Source organism: Falco naumanni, chromosome 12 (assembly GCF_017639655.2).
Source record: "Falco naumanni isolate bFalNau1 chromosome 12, bFalNau1.pat, whole genome shotgun sequence".
In the NCBI taxonomy this organism is placed as follows: Eukaryota; Metazoa; Chordata; class Aves; order Falconiformes; family Falconidae; genus Falco; species Falco naumanni.
This window is the reverse complement of record NC_054065.1, coordinates 391057-411007: the sequence shown is the minus strand read 5'-3', so window position 1 is coordinate 411007 and position 19951 is coordinate 391057. Positions and strand designations below refer to the sequence as shown.

Below are 19951 nucleotides of genomic sequence, written 5' to 3'. Positions count from 1 at the left end.
GCAGGGATCCATCCTCGCTGCCGGTTCTGCAGGGATCCATCCTCGCTGCCGGTTCTGCAGGGATCCATCCTCGCTGCCGGTTCTGCAGGGAACCATCCTCGCTGCCGGTTCTGCAGGGAACCATCCTCGCTGCCGGTTCTGCAGGGAACCATCCGTGCTGCCGGTTCTGCAGGGAACCATCCGCGCTGCCGGTTCTGCAGGGAACCATCCTCGCTGCCGGTTCTGCAGGGAACCATCCTCGCTGCCGGTTCTGCAGGGAACCATCCTCGCTGCCGGTTCTGCAGGGAACCATCCGTGCTGCCGGTTCTGCAGGGAACCATCCTCGCTGCCGGTTCTGCAGGGAACCATCCGCGCTGCCGGTTCTGCAGGGAACCATCCGCGCTGCCGGTTCTGCAGGGAACCATCCTCGCTGCCGGTTCTGCAGGGATCCATCCTCGCTGCCGGTTCTGCAGGGAACCATCCTCGCTGCCGGTTCTGCAGGGAACCATCCGCGCTGCCGGTTCTGCAGGGAACCATCCGTGCTGCCGGTTCTGCAGGGAACCATCCGCGCTGCCGGTTCTGCAGGGAACCATCCGCGCTGCCGGTTCTGCAGGGATCCATCCTCGCCACCCTCTGCTGCTGCTGCAGCGGAGCCACTGACTCGCACGTGTGCGAGCACACCAGCTTTGTGTAGTAACAGCTCGGCAGTTTATGGCCGTATGGCGCGGGGTGGCTTTTTTTAGCTACTCATTAAGCTGTGGAAGGTGCCAGCGAGGCATGTGGTCTTTAACAGGCTTGTCGTGTTTGCTGAGCAGTGTCTTGTGCAGATGGAGCAGTGGGAATGCAGAAAATATAAAGCAAGTAATTAACCAAGTAAATTTTTGGAAATAGCATATGCCGATGAAGTTTTTGTAGAGCAGCAGGTCCTTTCCCTTCCAGAACGCCCTGCTTTAGATAGTCCTCGGTCACTGCTTGGGGAAGGCTGTAGGAGGTAAGTATCTTCAGTGGTGATCCAGGTGAAAGAAGGTGAGGAGAAATTCAATGTCCAAGGCTGAAATGATAGCAGTGAAGGCGGCTGGGGGTGTACCAAGCCTGAGCTCCAGCCCTACCCTTTATGGGCCAAAGTGGATAAGTTGCGTATTGTTGGGGGGTCACGGAGGAGGCAAAGGGCCGTGACTGGTGAGGCTGCCTTGCTGTTGTCCTTTTCTCTCTCACTGCCCTTTCTCTCCTCTGTGGAGGGTAGCACAGCCCAACCCGCCCTCTCTACAAGGAGATGCTAACCTAAGTAGCCAATGCCTGTGATGACTTCTTCCCTTAAACTTCATTAACATTAAATTTGATGCATATTGGCAGTTTCCTGCTCCTGACAGACAGCTTATTGTTTCTATTTGAATTCCTTCAGCCTCTCACTGTTGTAACCAATGACTCTGATGTGTTTTTCTGCAGCGCTTGCATCTTAGCGAAGATGTGGCTGGGGCAACTTTCATGGCAGCGGGAAGCTCTGCTCCTGAGTTGTTTACATCTGTCATAGGTAACTAACCTGCTGCTGCTTCTTGAAACTTGCACATTTCTCTGGCTATTTTTCAGAGTTGAAATGGGATTGCTCAGCATCTGTAGTGTTCATTACCATACCTGGCCCTTCCCCTGTGGGCATACATGGGGCTGGTTTTAGGGGAATCCTTGCTAGATGAAGCGGCTGTGAAAAAGTCCCATTATCCCACAGCAGGGCCACCTTGGAAGTGGTTTGATCTGACCCTGTCAAACTAGGGCCAGCAAGCAGTTCACTTGAGCTGTCCCTTAATCTGCCTTGCTGTAGTACAGCCAAACCGCCCAGCGCTGAGCTCTGCACGTGCAGCCTTCTCCCCTCCTGTCCACCCTCCTACACTCTCTGCCGCATCTTCTCCAGGATGCAGCATGAAAGGATGCACCTCCAGCCTCCTGGGCTGGTACCCAGACAAGCTCTTTTGTGTCCTCAGCTGCAGGTTCTTTGCCATCACCTCCACTCTGGTTAGCCTTCCAACAGTACCTCCCTCTGGGAAAGCCAGAGTGGGGAGGAGAGCCAGAGTGGGAAGAAGAGGATTTGAAATGCTGTCTCACAGCAACAAATTGGTCAAAGCATCACCCGACCAAAGCAACTCTGCTTATGAGAGGTGTGATTAAAGGATTTGGCAGTCCTCAAGTATGTGAAACCTGGGAAACTCCTGTGGTCATTAAGCAGCCTTTAGCTAAGAGGAGACTGCAGTCAGCTGTTCTAAAATGATGCTGTACGTATGCTGTGTGGTACAAGGGGAAGTGTTCTTGCAGTTTTGCTCATCACATCTATTGGTAGGTGACCATTAGAGCAGCAGTTGGGAGGTTAAGGGAGGCTCTCTGTCACTGAGGAGAATTATTCTTAGCTTAGCTACTTTCTCTAGAAAATACTTCTATTTCAGTCACAGCTATCAGATGCAGAGCACAAATTAATTCACACAAAGCTGCATACTCTGCAGAGAGGTCTGATTATGCAGGCAAAGCCTTAAAATGTAGGAATTTAAATTGGACCAATTTGGGGTTATATTCCAATTCAGAGTAGTGCAGTAGCAGAGCAAAAATAAAACCAGAGTCCTTCAGGTGGTTTAGAGAAGCCCTAATGGTCAGATCATAATCTTGCTGTGTTGTAATCCACCAGATACTGAGTGTCACTTGGCAGGTAACTGCTTCTGTGTAACAGATTTCTGAGAAAAGGATAAAGTGGGGAAAAAAATGTCTAAACTACACTGGCTGGTAAAATACTGTTGGAGCTTTAAAAGCAAGTGGTGAATTTAGGCAGACAGACAGCTGACAGGAGATGGAGTGTTATTTTTAGGCTTACTTCCTAAGGAAATAATTTTGTACAGTACCACGATGCATGTATCTGTCAATTCATTAACCTCACTGGCCAGTTTTAACCAAATTTGACAGAAGAGCGTTCAAAGGAGCTTGTAACATCGCCCCATAACTCATCCTGAGAGGCACAATTCAGTGTACAAGTAGCTAGTGGCCTGGCAGCTCTGAATTGGCTCCAGTTCCTACTTGCCTATTGAGGCTGGTAGGGATGGGGGATATAGGGAGGAGCAAAGGACGTGTGGGGGGATGTCTTATGCGAGATAGTTTCCTGCAGATTTGTGTCTGACCAGCTGTTCCCAAGGGGCTTACTGTCTTTTATTATTTGTATTGCCATAACATTGGATCACAAGACCAGGAGGTTGGTAACTTAGACACATCTAAAGAATTTGGTTTTCATTAGGTGATCTATCCAGGTCTCCCATCTTTATGCACCTGAGTACCTTTCTCTGCAAGTTGCCTATTAAATATGGGAAAAAGCAGCAGAACTGGTACATGCCTTTAGATTCATTAATGGGGTGTGAGTTCTGCAATTTTTGTGGAAAAATTCTGCTCTTTCCAATTTACAGCTTGCCTTGAACTTGTTTTTCAGGTGTTTTTATCACAAAAGGAGACGTAGGTGTTGGAACCATCGTAGGCTCGGCTGTATTTAACATTCTCTGTATTATTGGTGTGTGTGGGCTTTTTGCAGGACAGGTAAGAGCATTTAATGATTCCTACCCATTCTTGCTTCATCCTTGGCTGTACTGTGAAATCAGCTACCAGGTTCACAACCTCACCACAATTTTTTCTGGCTTTGTTCTTTATAATAGAACCTTACGCTATTCCTCTTGCATTTTTGAAACGAAAAGCAAAACAGCAAACGTCAACTCAGGTGTTTTAAGCTGCCCAAGATATGTGGGTAATCAAAGGAATAAAAATTGGTTATTTAACACCTCCTCTGGGTAGCTATTAAAAAATGCGTTGTGACGTTTGTCTCTCGTTCTTTTAGACCAAAGGAGCCAGGAAATGTCTGTGCCACTGGCTGTTAAAAATGCACTTTGGTGAGCTACACAAGATGCCACTGAAAGAATGATGACGCTTCTGGAGCATCACAAAAGATGCTGCCTTTGTGCAAGATAGTTTTGGATATGTGTGCTAAGCGGGCACAACATTTTTGGTGTCTGGCTTGACTTAGGAAGCTGTATGAGGAAGATACAGTCTTTGCCTGTAGTTCATCTCATTCTTTTATGTCCACAATCGCAGAATGGTTTATGTGGGAACGGACCTCTGGGGGTCTCTGATCCAAAGCCCTCACCACCTCAGCCCCCTATAGCTCAAAGCAGGGCTGATTTTGAAGTCAGATCAGGTTGCTCAGGGCCACATCCAGACTGGTTTTGAGTACCTCCAAGGATGCTCCATCTTTTTTCCTCACTAGCAGTAAGGCTATCCATTCCTAGTATAATTTCCGACTGTTTCCTAGCATGTCAAACTTCTTACAACAACACAATCTATTTATCTGAAATTAAAGTAATTAAGTTGTGAGATCTGAGCTGCTGTCTCAATTGCAGACATGATTGACTGTATAATTAAATATCTGAATCTGCATTCACCTTAGCACTTGCCAACATGCCTGGTATTTTTACAGTCTCATAACATGTTCTTTGAAATGTTACTGTGCAGACTTATTTGTAAAGACTAGAAAGTAGGGTAACATTATCGATACAGGGCGATAGGTTAATTAGCTCCAGAAGAAGAACTTAAGAGAAGGGGCTTGCAATAACTTGGTCAGTATGAGAAAGCATGCTGAGAAATTGGGCTTTCCTGGGAAAGTTTGTAATCCAATTTTGTTTTGTTAGCAATGAACTTTTTCAGGTTGAAAGTGAACATATTCATTATGGGGAGGCTTCAGAAAAGGTCCACAGAAGTAATTTTTAGCCACCTAAGCTCCCTTAATTTGCATGGGAACGTGAAGCTGGAAGCTACAGCGTGCTGCTCAGTATGTTAGTGGTTCTACCATAACTCTTACCATGAAAGCCCAATTGATTCAGGCCAATTTTTAATGACCAAAACTTTCCCGGAGCATGAAGCTGTGTTCCCCAGAGGTGTTCTCATGTAATCAATAGGACTTTTTGCTCAGGTTGCTTTTTTCAATCAAATGAAGATGATTAACTGTTTAGCAGGACAGCAGAGGAGCTAATTCTTCTGATTTTTGCTCCCCACAGTATTGATTGTATGCCTCACACCGGCTAAGAAGTATCTACAAATCACAGCTTTCAGTGGAAAAGGCTTGCTAGGATTCAGGGGTTGACGGAGAATGTCAGTCTTCGTGAGAGACCATTTACTGGTGGGAGATGTTTGTTTCTGAAGGATATAACACAGCCAAAATGCTCTCATATATTCCTTCAGCCTTCCAGGTGTGGTAGTGTGGTAGCTTTCAGAAGTTCAAACCAGGGATGGGCTGCTGTAAGTCATCCCAGCACGTGGTCTACAAGTCTCTTTGAAGCCAGGAGTTGAGATTTCAACTGATTTGTCCCAACTTTGTTTTCCCTGATTCTGATTTGTGTGTGGTTTTGTCAAGTCACTTAACCTCTCTTTGGGTCAGTTTAACCCACAGAGGGTGAGTGAGAACTGCAATGATTGATGTCACTGCGTAGAATCATGATTTAAGTGAGCATATGAGAAACCTCAATTTAAATAATTCCAATATTTTAGATAAAACTCTGGTTTGGTCAGTGCTTTTCCTTTTTTCCCACTCTCAACCACTCAAAAAAGTATTCCTTGTACTGATGTGATTATCTTTTTGTTTTGCATTAGTATTAATAGGAACTTGGTTTTATTATCAATAGTGTATCTGTTGATGTACTAATGTAGGTGCTAAATTTGGTTGGCACTCGGATTTAAATTGTGCCGGGGACCTGGATCTCAGTTTCGAGTTGCCTTGTAATGGGCCAGGTGAGCCTGGAGGCAGGCCATCAGTCTAAGCTGCTCGCTGTGCTCTAGCTGGGTTTGGTTAGAGCTGGATTTTCTTTTCTGAGCTCAGATGAGGAGTCAGCAGCTGGAGTCCTCTGATTTTCAGATGAGAGCAGTGAGTCAATGAGTAGGGATTTACCAGACAAACTTTGCTGTCTTCTGAGCCTCGTCCCAGACTGCTTAGGGAACAGACTTATTTTCTGGGAATCCTGACCTGCAAAGTGCTGTTCAGGCATCTCGATTTGAGACTGGGAGACTTTCAGATTTGTCAGGTGCGAGGAGAGAAGCCAAAAATTAAGCCCACGCCTGTGGACCCAATGATGCTGACGTGGCCCTTGTGTTCATCAAACCCCATCATTACATGTTCTGCTGTTGGGAGGTGGCTGCTGCAAATTGCCAGGGTGGGCAAGAGGGATTGACGCTTTGTTCCCCCTGTCTTACACGTGGGATGCCTTTCACAGGGGAGTGGCAGTTTCAAGGCGATCACACTGCTGATTTCCACAAGGGGAATTGCAGAGGGGGCGGAGGTAATCTCACCCTTGCTTTCCTCTAACACCTGCCAGCAGTAGCAGTGGTGTTCTAGTGGGAACTTTTATGTGTTGATGAGGGCAGTTTGCAGCAGCAGGTGTGGTAGCACATTGGGGTCCCATTAGCTGGTCAGAACCCAACAGCGCGAGCTGCTGTTCAGTTGCTGGGAGATACCGGCAGTCCAGGTGGCGGGTGGAGAGCAGCACAGACAGCAGCACCCTGTAAGCCGTAAGTCTGTGGCAGGGCTGCTTCAGACCCTCCTGGGGTGCTCAGCTCAGAGTTGGGGAGGGAAATGTCCCTGTGCTGGATGTTATGGGGCTGCTGCCTGGTGGTGGAGTGCTGTATTGGCTGTGGGCTGGGAAACCCAGAACTGAAACCTGCCAGGAGACTTCTGCAGCATTTCCGTAAGCACTCTATTTTTGCAGAACTGTTCAGTATCGTGAGAAAATTTTTTGTTGTTGTTGTTTGGTTGTTGGGGTTTTTTTGACTGGCAAAAGGTTGAATTACAAAATACTGACCAGCGCTCTCCAGGATATGTTTTATTTTTCTATTTGGTTGTAGTATGTATGTGCTGTGTTGGATGTATTATTCTTTGGCTTAAGAAAATACTGGGTTTGGCTACGTGCACCTTGTTTAAAAAAAGAAACAAAACCCACAGTCCCAAAAAGCTGGTACGCATTTACTTGAACACTGACTGATTGTTTTTCTAAGCCTTTAATGGCTTGTAAGTGTGCACTTCTCAGAATAAATCAGAACAGACATCCCACTGCTGGGACCCGAGAAGGAAAGTATGATGCCCACACCTCTGTATGACACTGCACACCTGAAAACTGTGTTAAAAGAGCATTGTTAAGGTTGAAAGTCAAACCCTGAAAAGTTAGAAAATAGCAGTGTTAAGGTTCCTTGTGCAACCCTAATTTGCCCCCCTGGCATGTAAGCATTATTATACAGTCTTTAATTACAGGATCCCATGCTGGTTTCTCCACAGAGTCTCTGCCTCCCTCAGTGCGCAGAATGGACTTTGCTCACTTTAATGAGCAGCTATTCATTATTTTGTTTTCTCTTCATTGTTCAGTGTGTGCCCTTCTGTCTTATTTACCAGACTTTATTCAAGCCTTCTTCCAGAGGCAGAATTATTAATTTCCTCTTGAACTTCTGCCGATTTCATCGCTATTGTATCTGAGCAGTTGAAGAACAATTAATTAATTTTCCCAAAATCTCTGTGAGATGAAGGGATGTTTTAAAGACGGGGAAACAAAGAACAGAGAGATTAAATACAAAGGAATAACTTGTCATTTTAGGGGCCAATTAGAGCTGGCACAGACCTGTGTTTTTCCCTGAACGTATAGCATCCTGTGGCACGCTCTTCGTTCAGAGGGCAGCTCCCTCTGGCTGCGGGTGCTCTTCTGGCTGCTCCACCTTAGCGTTGCACAAGGGTTTCCTTGCTGGGCTGGCCTTGGATTAAGGGGGCATCTTAATGCCCGTATAGCCTGGCTCTCCTTGCGAGCATTCAGCTGCTTCAGCCAAACGAGCCCCTGTTCTTCTCCTGGGTCTCAGCTCACGTTCCACCTTCTGCAAGTGGGGGACACAAAGTACTTCTGTCATCACGAGCCCTGGTTTCATCCCTGGGACTGTTCTTGACCTGAATTAAACAAGTGACTTTGCTTCACCTCCTAACATGTAGTGCTTGCTTTGGCTAGTGTGATGATGTTCCTTCTAAGCACCCAGATGCTCCAGGTTTCTTTCCATTCGATCTGCCTCCCAGCCCACCCCCCACTCCCCATTTCTTGAGGCTGGAGAGAAAAAGCTTTCTCCAGACAGATTTTCCCCCTGGATGGTGGACCTACCCCATGGCTGTCTCAAGCATCCACCTTTTCCCCAGTCCCACAGTGGTCCAGATTCCTTCTCCTCTCCCCGCTCCTCTGTTCTGTGGCTCCTTGACCGGACTCCTCCTGGCTGACTTTGTCCAGGTGCCAAGGAGATACAGGAGCCTGCTTTAAAGCCAGGGCAATCACATTTTCCACTGTTTTCATCTCTTCCACAAGCTGCAGACTTGGTGTACCACATGGGCAGTTTATGCTGGAGCGCTTGTGACACATCTGCCCACAGCTAAAGGACCCCACCATCCCTGCTCTGTAATCCCTGTAGAGATGCAACCACCGTGAGAGGCTTCTTTCTGGACGCGTCTCTGAAGTCATTAAAAGGCCTATAGCACAACTCCCTTACCCAGCACGGCAAGTCCAAACTGGGAAGCCCCCGATGCCCGTGAGCTCTCCTTGCTCCAAACACCCAGCAGGCCTTAGGCTACGCTGTGTCTTGACTCAGAATGCTGCTGTGGTGCTTGTCACCTCTGTCTTCAGAGTCAAGGGGTTCCCCATACGTGCTCGGAGCATGCTGGAAGTCGGTGTTAGGAGCTGCGGAGGTCTTGGCCATCTTGCTTGCAGGCACCCACCCAGGGTTGGCTGGTCCGCAGCTGGCTGAGCCCGGTCCGTCTCTCGTCCTGGCTCACGTGGGAAAATGCTGCAGGGGGCTGGAGCTGTGCGAAGGGAAAAAGTGCTTAATGCTTAGCGGTCAGTCTGAAGTAGCTTGGGAGTAGGCTGCCAGAAGCCCTCAAGCAAGGCAGTCATTAGAAAAGCTTCCACTTCATTTATTTATGTATTTAATTTTTAAATTTTAAGGAATTTATCACCTCGATAGCTAGAGCCCCAGTTCTGCAAGCAGTTGCAACCAAACTCATTTCTGCAGACTGAGCTGGTCGCAGGATGGGTGTCTAAAAGCCACACAACTCGTTTGTGCTGTCTGCTGTTACACCTCACATTAGGGTTTCCAAATAACTGTGGTAGTGTTGTAGTGCTCCTGAAGAGCTGCTCTCATGCTAAAAACCAACTGATGTAGATTAAAATTAGCTTTAATGTATCATTGTGCTCCTTTTTCTTTTGTGGCTCAGCCAGAAAGGACATTGTTAGGTTGGAAAATGGGTTGGTTTGAATAATGTCAACAGATTGGGAAGTGCAGCTATGTGGCTGTCGTGCACCAGCCCAGAGCTGAAGTTGTGTGTGTTACAAACTCTAGTGAAAGACAAACAAATGCAAGCAAGCAAAATTGCTTTAAACAGCCATAAAGACATTTCTGTTAGTGTTAAATATAATAAACCCCTTGTCTCCCATGTTTGTTTTTAAAGTGCTGAAAATCTGAAAAAGTTTCAAATCCACTGTAAGTCAGAGACACCTCTACCCATCAGACCCTTAAGAGTCGGTGGGTTTCTTAATAATTTCAAAACTAAGGTGTTTCTAGATTATATAAAAAAATATTTCTGCCGTGGTTTGTTACTGAAATTAGAAATGTGTTTCAGTAGCCTGAAATTGGCTTGCTTTTCTCTTCCAGTTAGTGTTGATGACACTTGGTGGACCACCAGTGAGGATTCAGATTCTGGACTGGAGGGATTATTATTTTTTTTAATATATATATATATATTATTTCTGTTTCTTCTCGCTGGTAGGAGGAATGAAATCTCTTGTGGTCTTTATTCTTGGCACAAGAGGACCATTTTTCAAAAACTGACAATCAGTGCAGGTTGTCTGCATTTTTGATAGCCAAACCAAAACTGCCTGCAAAGGCTAAGTTTTCTAAACTAGTGTCCACACTCTGGAAATCAGGTCTCTTGAAAATATTTTAAGCTGGGCCTCTGGAAGCTGAGCAGCTCAACCTCTGACATGTTTTGCAGTCACAGAGAGAGAGAAAGTTTATGCTCATGGATGGCTGAGTGCAGCCCACTTGGCCATGGCAGCAAGCCTTAGAAGTTTTTCCTTCTTTCTTCTCACACCCTGTTGCAATATTGTGCCGATGTCTTAGCCTGCACACGTACACTGAGGAAGATTTGCCTTATTTCATCCAGGCAGTAGGTGCTATTTTCAAGTCGTAGATCGTTTTAGTATATGGAAATATATTAAGAACTGTCTTTATTCCCGAAATGCTGATGTAGTGCAAGTTGGATGTGTCTGTAGCCGTTTCCTCAGCTGTCTGTGCACCTGCAACACTAATGCATGTTCTTACAATTGTACAGCTAAGTCACATAACCCAAACATTGATTATTTAGCTGCTGTATCTGCTTCGCTTTCTAGTGGCAAAGGAAGACTATGAGAAAGTAAGAGAATAATGCTGCAAGATATGAAATGGTAGCAGGTGCAGCCCTTCTAACATAAGTTCAGCAGCATTTCACAGGGATGCATACTAGATAGCAGGCAAGAGATACAGGCATGGAGTCTGTTGTCTGTGTTGTGATGGATTGTATTAGGCTTTTTCCATGATTGCAAACCAACTGTGTATGGGGAGACTGACCGTACCTAGGGTCCTCTCCAAGCCTCAGTCACTCTGTACTGTATTCTCTCACTCTCATGTTTGTGCTTCACAAATTCTCCTCCCCTCCTTCCACTGCCCTCTCATCGTCCTTGGTGTAAAAGATTTGGGATTCTTGGTAGCAGTCAATGCTTGCTTAATTCAGCTCTCATTCAAGCCAGCACAAGCAGAGTTTGTTCAATTTTGAAAATTCCCCTGTCCAGATTCTTCTCTTTTTTGCTGCTTTCTCAGCATGTCATCCAGTCCTCCGCTGTCCTCATCCTGCACTAAACTGCAGCCTTTTGCAATGTTGCAGAAGAGGATGAAGGATGAGAATAGGTTAGTGAAAAGTGCCTAGGTGAAAGCAGTATAGCTATGAGCTGCAAGTCACTCCAGCGTCAAACTAATTTTCAACCTGCATAGCCTGATTCGTTAACAATCATTTAACTGCTGTGTTTCTCAATTGAGTTCTGGTTTCTCTATTTCACCTTTCCCCAGAACAAGGCAGGCTACTCTGCATGTAGCAGGGGACCATGCATGCTGGGTTTTGCCAGAGATATTCTTGGTTTTTTTAGAGGCTCTTCCAGCTGTTTCCTCTGTCAAGGGGTCTAGCTGGTGGCCAGGTGTCATCCCTCCATAACACTGGAGTAAAAAAGGACTACATTGACTGTCTGACCTGCCGCCTCCTTCTCCAGTGGTGTTCTCTTACTTGAGGAAATAAACTAAATTCAGAAGGCTCTCCTCTGTCCAAGGCACAGTAAAACCTTGTGTAAGCTGGGGATGCCTCTCAGAATCATGAACCGACGTGCGCTCAGTTTTATCTCGGTGTGAAAATATACCATATAAATAGGTGTTACAAATAGTGAAGAGCTGAGATGAGGAGACTGAACAGATTTAATAACCAGGTAGAACATTGTTTATTGAAGAGACTGAGACTTTTGTTATCTTTTTTTTTTTTTAACCTAGTTCTGTCATACAGTTAGCTTGCATGCGTCTTAATCTTTTAAGCTTTAATTTCACTGACAACTCAGACTGGAGTCGTTACTGACCCTTGGTTTTATGATTGCATTTGTGAGCTTTTTTTTTTCTTTTTTATTTCCCCTTCTCCTGGATTGTGGAGGAGTTTTGGGAGGAGAGAGTTGGAATGTTGATTTTGGGTTTTTTTCTTTCTTGGTCTGTGACCATCAATGGAAAATGTAAAACTGTGGATAAGTAGTTTAAGGAGAACCTAATGGCACCTGTTGGACTATATGCTGCTCTTCTACTCCAGGGCATGATGTGGTTTTATGCTGACAACATTTTATAGTGGCTGTGGGCCTGCTCTTTCACTGATAGAAGAGTGTTGCAGACTTGAAAGCATGAAAGGGACAGGGTAATAAGCCATACAAGGATCCAGCACTGAGACTTCAACTGAAGACAGAATTTGTCCCAGAAGTCAAGGCTGTGGTCCTGGTGGGAACATAGAGCAGCTGGCATGGCCATGTGTGTGTGAAACACTAAGTATGGGAAGAACAGAGGGAGGGTGCTGCGAGCAGCATTCCCGCTGTCCTACGGAAAGTCAGGTGATCAGCAAGCAGCTCAGACTGCAGAGAGGGCAGAAAGATGTCAGTGGAGTTTCAGTACCGAGAGGCATCAGTTAATATAGAGATGTTGCCCAAGGGTCCTTAAAGTTGAGAGGCTGCAGCCTTTCTGTAGTAAACTCTAGTTTACTCCAGTAAAGTCCTTGCACGCCCCCGGAATAAAGAGGGTGCTCCCAGCTAGGGCCAGCAGCAGAAGGTACCTGCTGCTCCGGCTTCCTTCCCTGCTGCTCTCTGGGCAGGCAGCTCAGCAGGCTCCTCTGTCTCTTGCATCCTTCTCTGTGTTTTATCAGCGCAATCGAGGAGGATGTTCACCCACTGTAAGAGCAGCAGGGTGCTGCTTTTCCCTGAGATTTTCCTGCTGGGGTGTTTGGCACTGGCAGGCAACAGAGCGACTCTGATTGCTGAAGCAAATTAGATTCCTTTCCCACCACCCCTTTAACACAAGTGTTGGTGTTATTTGGACTCACAGATCTGTGGATTTACAGCAAGTTTGTAACCCTGGTGTGAGCAAACATGGTTGGTGTTAACTATGCAGTCTGTTAACCAGAATACACTGAAGGTGACTTTGTCCTGCTCTCTGTGAGTGTCATGCCTTGTCCCCACGACACTGCTACATAGCATCAACCTGTGCATGGTGAATAAGCTCTGTCAGAGGTACCTGTTACACCATACCCCTTTTGTTCTCCTTTCAGAGGGGTCTGACAAGCTGTACAAGCATTTTGTTATTCCCGAAGTAACTTTATTTCCCAGAACCAGGCCAGCAGCATGTTCCTGTGCTGAGCACCAGCTTAGCAAAGCGGCCAATAAATGGTTAGCTTGAAGGAGTGCTGATTGCATATTTTCTGTCTGGCGAGGCATTCATACTGAGACTTCATGGTTTCTGGAGCCTGGCATCTGCATCTAAGTTGAACCAGAAACTGTACAGTGAGATCAGTAAGATTGGACCTCCTGATGATTTATAACACACACCCCCCACCCCCCCAAGGTCCTTGTTGCTGTTGTTACAGCACCTAGCAGTCTCTCTCAGCCGTGGATTAAAACTCCACGTTATCGTGCGTTATGCAAATACAGAGCCAGAACGTAGCCCTTGAGCCTGAAAGGTGGTGATCAGAGACAGCAGGAGGGACCAAGCAGGCAGACAGGAAAGCACAAGGAAACCATGACAGACCAGTGACGTGCATGCAGCAAGCCAGTTGCTTAAGTTGTAACGAGCGATTTATGAGCTGTGTGGGCCCAGGAAGGGTTTGGCATTGGTGAGGTGTTTATAGGAAGCTCCTCTCAGGCCCATGGACAACATGACAGTACAGAAGACTCTCTTTTGCTTCAGGAAGTTGTGATGGGGACTGGTGTAACGGGCAGATCGGGTGCCAGGATTTCTGTCTGGATGGTGAGTGATCCAGAATTGGTCTGGCCATCATAGAAGTTGCTGTGTTTTGGTTATATTAGCATTTCAAAACCTTTTTCACAGAGCTACATTCAATAATAGGATACAAATAGGGGAGGCAATCAGCAGAGCTGAAAATGGATTCCTATCAGCATCAAAACAAGACTAGTTCCTAATCGCCACTAAACACCATCAACATTTGAGGTCAAGTTTTTTCTGTCAGAATTTGTACACAGATCAATACTGTGGACTTACCATTGGTAGGATTTTTTTCTTACATCATCGGTAGTGTAAAAGCAGGGAAGTCACAAAATCTCTTCTTATATCTGGCAAGGACTGACAAGTCTGAGGAGATTGGGAAATGTTTGCCCTGTGCAGGCCTTCCTGTACCGTGTCTATAGTTGTCCTTGAATTCTGCTGCAAATCCTGCACAGAATCTCCTGTGGTGCAGGAGCCATTTACCAATGCAGGTCTTCAGGGTCCTGCTGCCTTGGCTCTGCAGGAGGCTGAGCTGAAAAGACACGCTGATCTGCATAAGTCATGGGTGATTATGAGTACCAATTGAGCAGGGAAATATTTTTGGCTTTGTCCTGAGGTTTGGCGAGTGTCCACTGGTTTCCATTCTGAGAATGTCACAGAGACGGATTGCTGCCACAGTAATGAAAATATCAAGAGCTGCTTAAAAAAGCAAATATTCTTGGGGAAATAATGAGAATCAATTGAGTTGGTCCACAATGTACAAACCAGGAGCTGGAGTGACGGTTGAACTCTGCAGAGAATGCCAAACCAGTGGTAAAATTAGGTGGCTGGTAATTGGAAGGAAGCTTTCCTCCCAGTGAGTCCATTTCAGAGCTGCTCCACAATTACTGGCTTACAGAGGCATGTATTTTAAGGCCTGGATTTTTTTTTTTGGCCTGACCTGTGCTTGGTCAAAGCCCCAGGTAAGCCTGGATGCTACATTGCAGGACTCTGGTGTCTTTGCCGGGAGGTAGTCAGTAAAGATTATGGTCAGGGGACTGACCTGGATACTCAGTGTCCTGGGACATTGGGACAGCTGTGATTTCAGCATCTCAGCAGCAGGGTGGCATCACTGTGGGGTACAGAAGGGAGCATCCGCTCCCTGGCATTCAGTCCAGGATATCCTACTGTGCTGTTAGTCCCAGCACAGGACCCTTTGGCTGATGTCAGCTGCCTGCCAGCTTTCCAGGAAGGCTGCCCAGGTGACAGTGACTTTCTATGCAGGACCCTGTCTACAATTTCAGCTGTCACAGAGTGGTTCAGCATGCTAGGAGGGGACATGGGATCAGGGACCCCTGCCATGCTGTCATGAGAGAGTCCCTCATCATTTGCCTGGCATTGTGGCAGCCAGCCTCACCTATCCTTGACCTGCACAGTGGAGCTGTCCCAGCTGGAGCGGGCGGCTGCTCCAGCCAGCGTGGAGAGCTTTCCCTTCGCTGCGGTTTCTCATGCCTCTGCAGCTCTCTGACCCCAGCTCCCTGCAAAACATCCTGAGGTGTTTGGACCTTGCTCTCACTGATGTTTTTGTTACCTCCAGGGACCATAAAGTGGGAATCAGCATGATTGACTCAAAGGTACATGTCCGAGTCTGAGAGATGACCACTAGAGGAGCAGCAAGGGGGAAAAGTGTACCTGGTGATCTTTGCTGTATTTGATTTGCAGCTAATGATTATTAGCTTGTGATTGACTGCTGGAAGATGGGAGTAATTACCTTAAGAAATTCCTTCCTGCCTTCTGTCTTCATTGCAGTTGCTATAGGACTGATACACTTAGCAGCAAAAGAAAGAGAAAGCGTGTGCAGAATATTAAACATGCAGTTGCTATTTCCCACCTTCTGTTTGGTCACGACCTTTCCAACAGCACAAAGTCTGTAGCCTCTGAATCACAGACTTTACCTTTAGCTCTCGCTTTGCTGTTTTTCATGGCAGCCAAATGCTGCCGGGTGCTGCAGGCTGCCTTGCGACAGGGAGAATGTGCTTTCACCCTGCCTGCAGCCCATTCTCAAGAGACTGCCTCTGGAGTCACAGAAACACTGCCATCCCTTCCAACAGCATTTGTCATCTTCAGTGACAGAAAGGATTGTGACCCTGGTTCGTGGGACTTTTTACGAAGCAGGTGAGGGAGATTTGGTTGAGATGAAATGACCTCAGAGAAGGTGTGAGATGCTTGGAAGAGTATCCCCAAAAGGCCAATAGTGTGGAAGGATGTGGCCAGAAATCTCCTTGTAGACTTGGGGCACAGGTGGAGGCTGCAGCCAGGAAGATGCAATTGAGACAGAAGGGAAAATGTCCCACTGGTGAGGGCTGGAAACCTCCAATGTTTGAGGACCAATGTTAGCCTCTGAGAAGGATTCTCTTGGCTTTGCTGATTCTGCATCTGAATTATGGAGTGGGTCAAAGTGCCACCAGGAGCTCACCACCCTCTAAACCATACCAAGCCCTGGATATGGGATATCTAGCCCATAGCTCACGTACGATGCCTTGTTTCACTGTGGGAATGGTGCTGGTGAAAATGAGGCCTCCAGGTACTGGCTGGGCAGGAGGAGTCTTTTTAAGTTCTCTGGTTTGGGCTGCTGTCTGCAAGGGGTGTTTCAGCTCAGTGCGTTGGCCATGGGATGGGAGAGGGTCCCTCAAAGTGTGGACTGTCCAGAGCGGTCTGCTGTGGCCACCAGCCCAGTGATTCATCTGGCTCGCAACCCGCTCACAAGTGGTGCCTGGAAGCATGAGCTGACCCCAAGATCAGCTACCGGCTCTAGGCCTGGACCAGCTTCCAAAGCTCAGAGACTTGCCTACTATTGCCCAACATGTGGGAGCAATTCAGCAGCTGCACGTATATCCACATGCAGACACACGCAGGGCCTAAGAAGTGGGACCAGGAGTGAGCTGTGGCATATCACGGCCCCATGCTTGCCCTGGAGGAAGCTTGGTGTGGTGAGGGAGCTTGGGCACTGCAGGTGCTCCCCCCCTGTGAGATGTGTGTGCCCAGGAAGATGACAGAGCTCTGTCCATGTGATAGAGGGACCACCTCTGTGGTGGACAGCAGCCCTGGCTAGTTGGTGCTGGTCTTTGTAATGATGTAGGGCTTCAAGGAACTTCCCCAGAGGTTTGATGGTATTCCAGAAAAGCTCCATGATTTTTAAGTGCCACCATTGGTAGGAACTGTAAGAATCCCTTTGTTTCTGTCTTGTTCATGTACCTGCTGTGACTTTTCAGATTTGAATGAACCTTACACTGTGTTTAATTGAACAAAAGGCAGTGGAACCTATTAAATTCTGCCTGAGCATGAAGTCGATTTTTTTCTTATTTCTACCCAGCACTGACACAGATGAAAAACTGCTCATAACTTTAGTTTTGAAAATGAAGCACAGTTCTATCTTTAACATAAATGTCTGGCATACAAGGATCCATCCTTGTAGGCAGGTTTTGCTGTGTCCAATCAGGTCGTCACCCTCTCTCCCAAGTACCTGGTGGAGAAAATGTCTCAGTCATTTAATGGAAGTTATTTTAATTTTCTGCTTGGCTTGGCTGAGCAGCTGTGACTTCAGGATGGTTGGTTGGATTTGCATAAGGTCATTAAGATCCCATAATGATGTTTATTGCTAAGGCATCTGCCATTTATATTCCTGCAGAGCAAGTAAAAGTAAACCTCAACTAATATCACTGTTATTACCAATGCAGTCAATGGCAATGAAGCTCATCGATAAGCGAAGATTTCACAGTGGACTGTAGGTAAATGTCTTACTGAAATTCTCAACCCACTAAAGTGATGATAAGGCAGAGTGAGCCCCACAGGCTCTCTTTAAATGAATGCTGATTTGGTTGTTACTTGCTTCATCTTTGGATGGAGGAGGGACTGGGGTCCTCACAATACTAAGCACTATACCTACCCCATTCTGGAACTATGTATGTGTTGTGCCTGGATGGGTGAACAGCAAAATAAGTATGTGCCCTGAAGCTTCTCCCTTCCTAGTTCTCTTCAGCTGTGGCTCAGATACTTCAGCTGATGGGCTCTGCTGTGACCTGCCTCTCTTCAGTGGGTTGCAGCAGTGCTTGGTTTTGGTGCGTAAAAACCAATTCTTTGCTGCGGGCTGAATTCTGCAAATCACAAGAAAGTAAAGCACTGCTGGTTTTCATCTTCCCATCCTCTTCAGGATGAGACTGGTACCTAAGGTAGAGGACCTTTTTGGTTTTGTATGATTCCAAATGCATAAGACATGTATTAACTACAAATTACAGCCAGTCCGATTTCCCTGAAAATCTGTCCCCGATCTCCACCTGAGTTCACTACTTACTGTAACATTGGCCAACAGTTAGTCATTTAACTTGACGTGAGACCCTATCATATTATCACAGGGCTGATTTGGAGTTGTGTCAAGGATTTGCTGAGCAGTAGTGTCAGGAAAACAACACTTTCTGGAGGGGACCCCAGCAGGCTTTAAGGGCCACCCCTTGGCTCTGAGGGTAGCTCCTGCAAACCAGGAGTAGTGCACAAGGAGGTTCACACTGCGTGTCTTGCTGCAGCAGATTGAAGAGGCTTGTGCAGTGCACTGCCGGCTGGTTGTGGTGTTTCAGGGTGCCTGCAAGGTATCACAGTGAGCAAGAGTTTTGTCAGTCAGCACAGAGAGCATTCAAAAAACAGATCACAGCCTGTGAGGGTGGCGTAAGGGCTTCCCTGATTGCTTCTGCACAGTCACATAAAGAGGGGCAGCATGAAGACTGACCCAGATTCTCTGCTTCTGGATGCCTTTTGACAAACTCTTAATGGGAATTTAAACGTATTGAATGAAGACTTGAGGGAGCAGTATCCGCTGTGACTGAAACCACTCAGTTGCCTGCCTGCTCCCCTCGTCCCCATCCCAGCAGAGCTCCCAGCAGAGCTTGGCAGTGGTACGTGTTCCCTTGGCTTCCCATCTCTGAGGAGGCAGAAGAACAGCAGCAGGGAAAAGGGGCTTGTGTTTGCTGCTTGTTTTCTCAACCTGTCTTGCAGCATTGCCAGGTAAAGCTGTCTCAGTTTACAGTCACCTTTCAGGCTGTAGCTGACCATTAGAAGATAAAGACGCTTCTCTAGAAAAGAGCTTTGCGGCCTTCAGTACAGCCTCTTTAAAAATGTGTGGAGTAAGATTCCAGACTGGTGATTGATTTGGAAGCACCCTTGGACCCTAGAGCTGCACAAGATAGCCTATCCAAAATAGCCACCGTGGTCAGTCAGTAAGAACATTTGCTTCTGGTGCAGTAAGGTAAGAGACATGTTTGTATTAAAACTATGTCTAATGAATTATAGACGGTCTACCACTTCCCTTTAAAACTCATCAGAAACATTCATCTTTGCCTGAAAGTGCTTTCTGCTGAATGGCAGTCTCTCTGTCAAGATCTAACATCAATGATCCAAACTACACATAAGGAGTCAACAACACAGTGTGCACAGCAGCTGGGAAGGAGATGTTTCCAGCTGTGAGGCACTGAGCGGTGGATTCACTATTGGCGCATCTCTGTTGATCTCTGTAGACTCTTAAGGCTAATCACTGCAGTGGTTGGCTTTAATCTTTTGACACCCTTGCCCAAGCATTTCTGCCTCTCCATATAACAAACTAAGTTATTAGCTCTTAATACCTGAAAATCTAGACCTCTAGATGATAGAGAAACAAGACTAGGAAGATTGCTTCCAAAGCCTAGCATTTCCAGGCAGTGTTTGTAGCTGATTGTTCAGCCCAAGAATGTCAAGCAAAGAATGGGCCATGAGAGGAGGAAAAGCCCTGGAGCAATTCAGAGTGGAAAAGGTCCCTGAATAACGTGGATGTGCTTAAATAACATTTGATATGCTTCCCATGGAAAATTGAGCAGAGAAGATATCCAGCGGCGCATACCCCTCTGGACTGCCTTGCACCTTTGTTGGCAGCAGCAGGAGTACAAACATCCTTACCAAGGTAGCAGCACCCACATTCTGTGTCACCTCCTTCATCTCAGGCTCATCATTGTAATGGGGAAAGCAGGTGAGTAGCACAGCCAGCTGCACAGCCTCTGTCGCCAGGTCTCCTGTGGATGGGAGAAAAGCTTCCTCACTGCTGAGGGGAGGGAAATAATATGGAAGAGCAGAAGAGAAGGGTCAGTTTTACAGAGGATATTGGTGAAGCCCTAGGAGGGGGCACAGAGTATATTGCTACTGAGGCCCTGGCTGCCCTGATCAAACCTAGGTGGCAAAAGCAGCAGCTGCCAGTGTCTGATTTTCAGGGATTTTCTCCCAGGTAGCTTATCCCCATGTGTATATTGGAGGAGGTTGTGTGTGCTGCCTGGGGCCGCTGCTTTAGGAGTTAAGA

The 19951-nt window shown here is 46.8% G+C and overlaps 1 protein-coding gene across 4 annotated transcripts in view; it reads left to right on the top strand.

Annotated features, from left to right (window-relative positions):
- SLC24A3 (solute carrier family 24 member 3) overlaps positions 1-19951 on the top strand; it is a 185877-nt gene that overhangs the window by 114470 nt on the left and 51456 nt on the right. For all 4 annotated transcript variants that reach the window (XM_040612246.1, XM_040612245.1, XM_040612249.1 and 1 more), the window contains exons 5-6: positions 1426-1510; positions 3434-3537. In XM_040612246.1, the coding sequence (XP_040468180.1) occupies positions 1426-1510; positions 3434-3537 (189 nt within the window). The remainder of the gene's footprint in view (positions 1-1425; positions 1511-3433; positions 3538-19951) is intronic.